The sequence below is a fragment of the Myotis davidii genome, unplaced genomic scaffold (genome assembly GCF_000327345.1).
Source record: "Myotis davidii unplaced genomic scaffold, ASM32734v1 scaffold132, whole genome shotgun sequence".
NCBI classification, from domain to species: domain Eukaryota; kingdom Metazoa; phylum Chordata; class Mammalia; order Chiroptera; family Vespertilionidae; genus Myotis; species Myotis davidii.
The window spans coordinates 2,574,087-2,579,086 of record NW_006285258.1 but is presented as its reverse complement, the minus strand read 5'-3'; the positions used below and the strand labels follow the sequence as shown (position 1 = coordinate 2,579,086).

The 5,000-nt window shown below is 35.8% G+C and overlaps 1 protein-coding gene across 3 annotated transcripts in view; it reads left to right on the top strand.

Moving 5' to 3' along the window:
* Positions 1-5,000, top strand: part of USP8 (ubiquitin specific peptidase 8) — a 65,737-nt gene that overhangs the window by 23,626 nt on the left and 37,111 nt on the right. For all 3 annotated transcript variants that reach the window (XM_006756008.2, XM_006756009.2, XM_015558933.1), the window contains 3 exons: positions 590-675; positions 1,880-2,042; positions 4,122-4,155. In XM_006756008.2, coding sequence (XP_006756071.1) covers positions 590-675; positions 1,880-2,042; positions 4,122-4,155 — 283 coding nt within the window. The remainder of the gene's footprint in view (positions 1-589; positions 676-1,879; positions 2,043-4,121; positions 4,156-5,000) is intronic.

The window sequence follows — 5,000 nt, the reverse complement described above, 5'->3', positions numbered from 1 at the left end:
TAAGGTAGATTATATTATTGATGACTTATTTTCTGTCATTTGACTTTTCATTAATCAATGTTTCCTTAAATATAACACTTGTTTTTATGTCTAAAGTATTGAAAGGCAGGTAGCTATAGAAAAGAAAGATGGAAGCAAAACATCTCAATTTAAAACAAAAGAATAAATCCCATACTGTAGATACACACACAGTTTGTTTTACTGCATCTGAGACTAGAGAAAAATAAAACTAGGAAACCTCCTTATAATGGCAAGATATATTATGCCCTTGAAAGCTTTGTGGGGGTTTTTTGTTATTTATTTATAAAATTAAAAAAATAGTACTTATTAAAAGGTGCCTTACAAATAAGTAAAACTGTTACCTACTTGAGTTTTTTTTTTAATACTAATGCTATAAGATGCTTTTGAAACATTTTGAGAATAAGTTGTGCATTCATGTAGGTTAAAAGTTTTAAAAAATACTTCAATCATAGTAATGTTTTCATCTAAATTTTGCTGTTTTAAGTACCATGATTTTAATGTCTTTAGCATTACAGCTGTGTATAGTACCTAATGCTAACACTATAGGATGGTTTTCCTATAATTTTAGGACTATGTTCATTCAATGCTTGGACCTGCAAACATCAAAAAAGCTATTGAAGAAGCTGAAAGACTTTCTGAAAGTCTTAAACTCAGGTATAGACATTATTATTTTCAAATCTAATTCCTAAAAATAAGTCCTGTGTTAACAGAACACAAAAATTAAATTTGTTTGCTATATCACTACATTATGTTCATGTATTACCATTAATATTCTTTACTGATGTTTTTTAAATGCTTAGAATGATAGTTTATTAAGGTAAGCATTAGTATAGTAGTGTAGAGCTTAGGTCTCATTTTTCCCCCAAGTTTCTAACAGGATTCTTCAGAAAAATATCATTCCTCTGCTCCATGTTGTGATGTGCTACTGGACACTGGTCTGATGAGAATAAAGTATTTACTATAGTTTTGATCTGCCTGGTTTCAGAAGTTATATATGTGTTGTTTTTTTAATCTAATTCTAGTATTTTCCGTGATTGGTTTGCCAGACTTATAATTAGAAATTAAAAATAGTATGTTTCAATTTTTAGTTATTTCTTAAACAACAAAATAAAAAGGGAACTATTTAGTTCAATATTTTTTCTTTAATGGTTTTTGTACTTGGATCAGTTAACTATTACAGTTATATACATCATAGCTTTACTTAAAACTAAACTGCTATATTCCGTTCATCCTTTCTAGAAATTACCAGTCTTGGGTCTGGAATATGTTAAGGTGGTTGATGTCATTAAGAATCACTATTCTCTTTCTCCTTTAGCTAGTTAATCAATTAAGTAGAATAACATTTCTCCTAATCTTTGGATTAGCCATTATTAACTGTTTGCCTAGTTTTTCTCTAATCATACTATTATAATAATCATGTTTCTTTACCTCCTCTTTTTTTGTGTGTGTATCAGGGGGTTAGGTCCTTTCACTTATTTGTCTTTACTTTTTAGCATTTTTAATCACTTTATAAATGAGTGAGGTTTATAGTTAATTTTAGGATTATAATTCCTTTCAAAAGGAAATTGTAGCAGATTTGAATCATTAAAAGGTTGAAATTAATGGGAGGGAAAGATCAACAAGAGCATTAAACAACTTTAACTTGAAAGCATAGAGTTTCTTTCAAGATTTTCGGGCAATTTCTGTAAATATACAAAGGGCAAATTTGTGAGTTGTGGCTTATAATGACCATTGGCAGCATGAATATCAGTTGGAGGGAGAAAATATGTACCCAATGCAGAGTACTAGTATCGTGTAAACAGAACTCCTTTACTTTTCATGATCATTGCAAGACATCTTGACTTCTTTTTTCAACTAGATATGAAGAAGCCGAAGTTCGGAAAAAACTTGAAGAAAAAGACAGACAGGAGGAAGAGCAACTGCAGAAACAAAAAAGACAGGAAGCAGGAAGAGAGGATGGTAATACATCAGCTAAAAATTCTTTGGAAAATGTATTGGACTCCAAAGACAAAAACCAAAAGGTATTTTAAATTTATTCTGTGAGATAAAAAGACTCTTCTCAGATGATCTGAGATATCACTACAACATTCATTTGGACAACCAGAGTAAAATTTGATGTATTTTTATTAGAAATTGAATAAAATATTCTAGCTTCAGTTGGTTCTCTTACAGGTTTTTGGTTTGAGATTCATATATAACAAGCTGTGTTTATTGCAGTCTGTTTTAAGTTGATGATCACTTACAAATGCATTTTAAAAGCTCCATTTTAAAAAAATGTTAATGAAGACTAGTCAAGACTATTGTAATATGGGAGATTGAACTCGATTCTTAAAATGTAGGCAGATTTTTGTTCATTTTATTTATTTAGTTTAAATTATATTGATCAGATTTTCATATTTTTTAAAGATATGTTTTTATGTATTTATTTCAAAGAGGAAGAGGGAGAGAGATAGAAACATCAATGATGAAAGAGAATCATTGATTGGCTGCCTCCTGCACGCCTCTACTGGGGATCGAGCCTTCAACCCGGGCATGTACCCTTGACCGGACTCGAACCTGAGACCCTTCAGCCCGTAGGCCGAGGCTCTATCGACTGAGCCAAACAGTCTAGGGCTAGGCGGATTTTTAAATGCTGATTAGCTCATGGAAAAGTATTAGAGTATGTTAGTATAGAAGGTTGGTCAATGTGAGAGGCATCTGTGTTTGCTAATTGTCAGTTATGGAAGTTAGGCTCCTACCCTCCCAGAGACTGGGAGATAGGGGCCCTACATTTAAAAATTTTTTTATTGTTGTAAAATACACATAACATAATATTTAATACCGTATCCAGGTTAGTGGTATTGAGTCCATTCACATTGTTGTGCAGCCATTCACTGTTCATCTCCAGAACTCCTTTTATCTTGCTAAACAGAAACTCTGTATCCTTTAAACCAGCGGTCACCAACTTTTCAGACCTCACGGACCACCAGTGGTTCATGGACCACCAGTTGGCGACTGCTGCTTTATACAATAGCTCCCCAAACTTCCCTCCCCCCAGCTCCTGGCACCTACCACTCTATTTTCTGTCTATGCATTTGACTACTCTAGGTACCTCATATGAGTGGAATAATATACTACATTTTTACTAATCCCCAATGTTTGTTTTGACATATTTTACACCTTTTGTGTGAGTGTGTGTGTGCATGAATCCGTTAATTACTATAGTTACACATGATCTTACTTTGTCTTTTAACCTTCATACTAGTTTAATCCATGGTTGACCCCTACTTTTACTAAATGTTTGCCTGTATTAGTGTGCTTTTTTTCTTTCCAATATTTTATTTTATTTTTTAATATATTTTTATTGATTTCAGAAAGGAAAGGAGAGGAAGAGAGAGAAACAACAATGATGAGGATCATTGATTCGATGCCTCCTGCACACCGCCTACTGGGGGTAGAGCCTGCAACCTGGGCACATGCCCTTGACTGGAATCGAACCCAGGACTTTTTAGTCAGCAGGCTGACGGACACTCTATCCACTGAGCCAAACCAGCTGGGGCTCTTTCCAATAATTAAAAATTTTTACTATTGGCCATTTCTTTTCCGCTTAAAGAAGTCTCTTTAACATTTCTTGTATTGCTGGTTTAATGATATTGAGTTCCTTTAGTTTTTGCTTATCTCAGAAATTATCTCTCCTTCAGTTCTGAATGATAACTTTGCTGGGTAGAGTATTTCTAGGTTTTCTCTTTCATCATTTTGAATATTCCATGCCAGGTAATGGCCCAATTTTTATTTCATTGTAAGGAATTTCTCATTAAATGAAATAATAAATTTCTGTAATAACCTGTGCTTTTAAATTATATTTAGCCATCAACTGAAGAAAATTTTGAAGAAATGTCATATGATTCAGATATGCTGCTAGTTATTTTAGCTGTTAACTACCGCCATAGTAACCTGGTAATGCCATTACTGTTCATCTACATTTTTATAAAATGACAGTACCCTGAGCCCTTCATTTCCTAGGCTTTCAGTTTCAATGAGATATTAAAGTTGAACTTTTTGTTTCTATGAACATTTTTGTTTCTATTATTAATTTTGAAATTTTCTTTTCTGTGAAATAGATAAATGGTGAAAGAAATGAGACCACAGAGAAAGGTAAGTGTGTTAGCTTCAGATTTTATACAGTGAGATTCTAATATTGTCTCATCCTATATAATAAAAGGCTAATAAGCAAATCGACCTAACAGTGGAACAACCATGATACACACTGACCACCAGGAGGCAGATGCTCTATGCAGGAGCTGCCCCCTGGTTGATCAGTGCTCTACCACAGAGAGAAGGCTGCTCAGCCAGAAGCCAGGCTCATAGCTGGCGAGTGCAGCAGCAGAGGCGGGAGCCGCTCCGCAGAAATTAGACATCCCCCAAGGGCTCCCAGACTGCGTAAGGGCGTGGGCAGGGCTGAGGGACATCCCCTCTCCCCCCAGTGCGTGAATTTTGTGCACTGGGCCTCTAGTCTGTATATAACCTTGCCTGTACAAATATACTGAAAATGTATTCTATTCTGAATTTATATATCGTGGGTCATATTTATACTACTAGAGGCCTGGTGCATGAATTCATGCATCAGTGGGGTCCCTCAGCCTGGCCTGCGGGATCAGGCTGAAACCGGCTCTCCAACATCCTCTGAGGGGGTCCCAGATTGTGAGAAGGCGCAGGCCAGGCTGAAGGACCCCACCAGTACACGATTAGGGTCGGAGAGGGACACAGTAGGTTGGCAGCCAAGGCAGAACCATGTGAGGGCTCCAGGGAATGTCTGGCCCGTCTTAATCTTAATCGGCCAGACCCCAGCAGCAAGCTAACCTACTGGTTGGAGTGTCTGCCCCCTGGTGGTCAGTGCACATCATAACAAGCAATTGAAGTGGCCTTAGCATATCATTAGCATATTACACTTTGATTGGTTGAATGGATGGCTAGACACTTAGTATATTAGGCTTTTATTA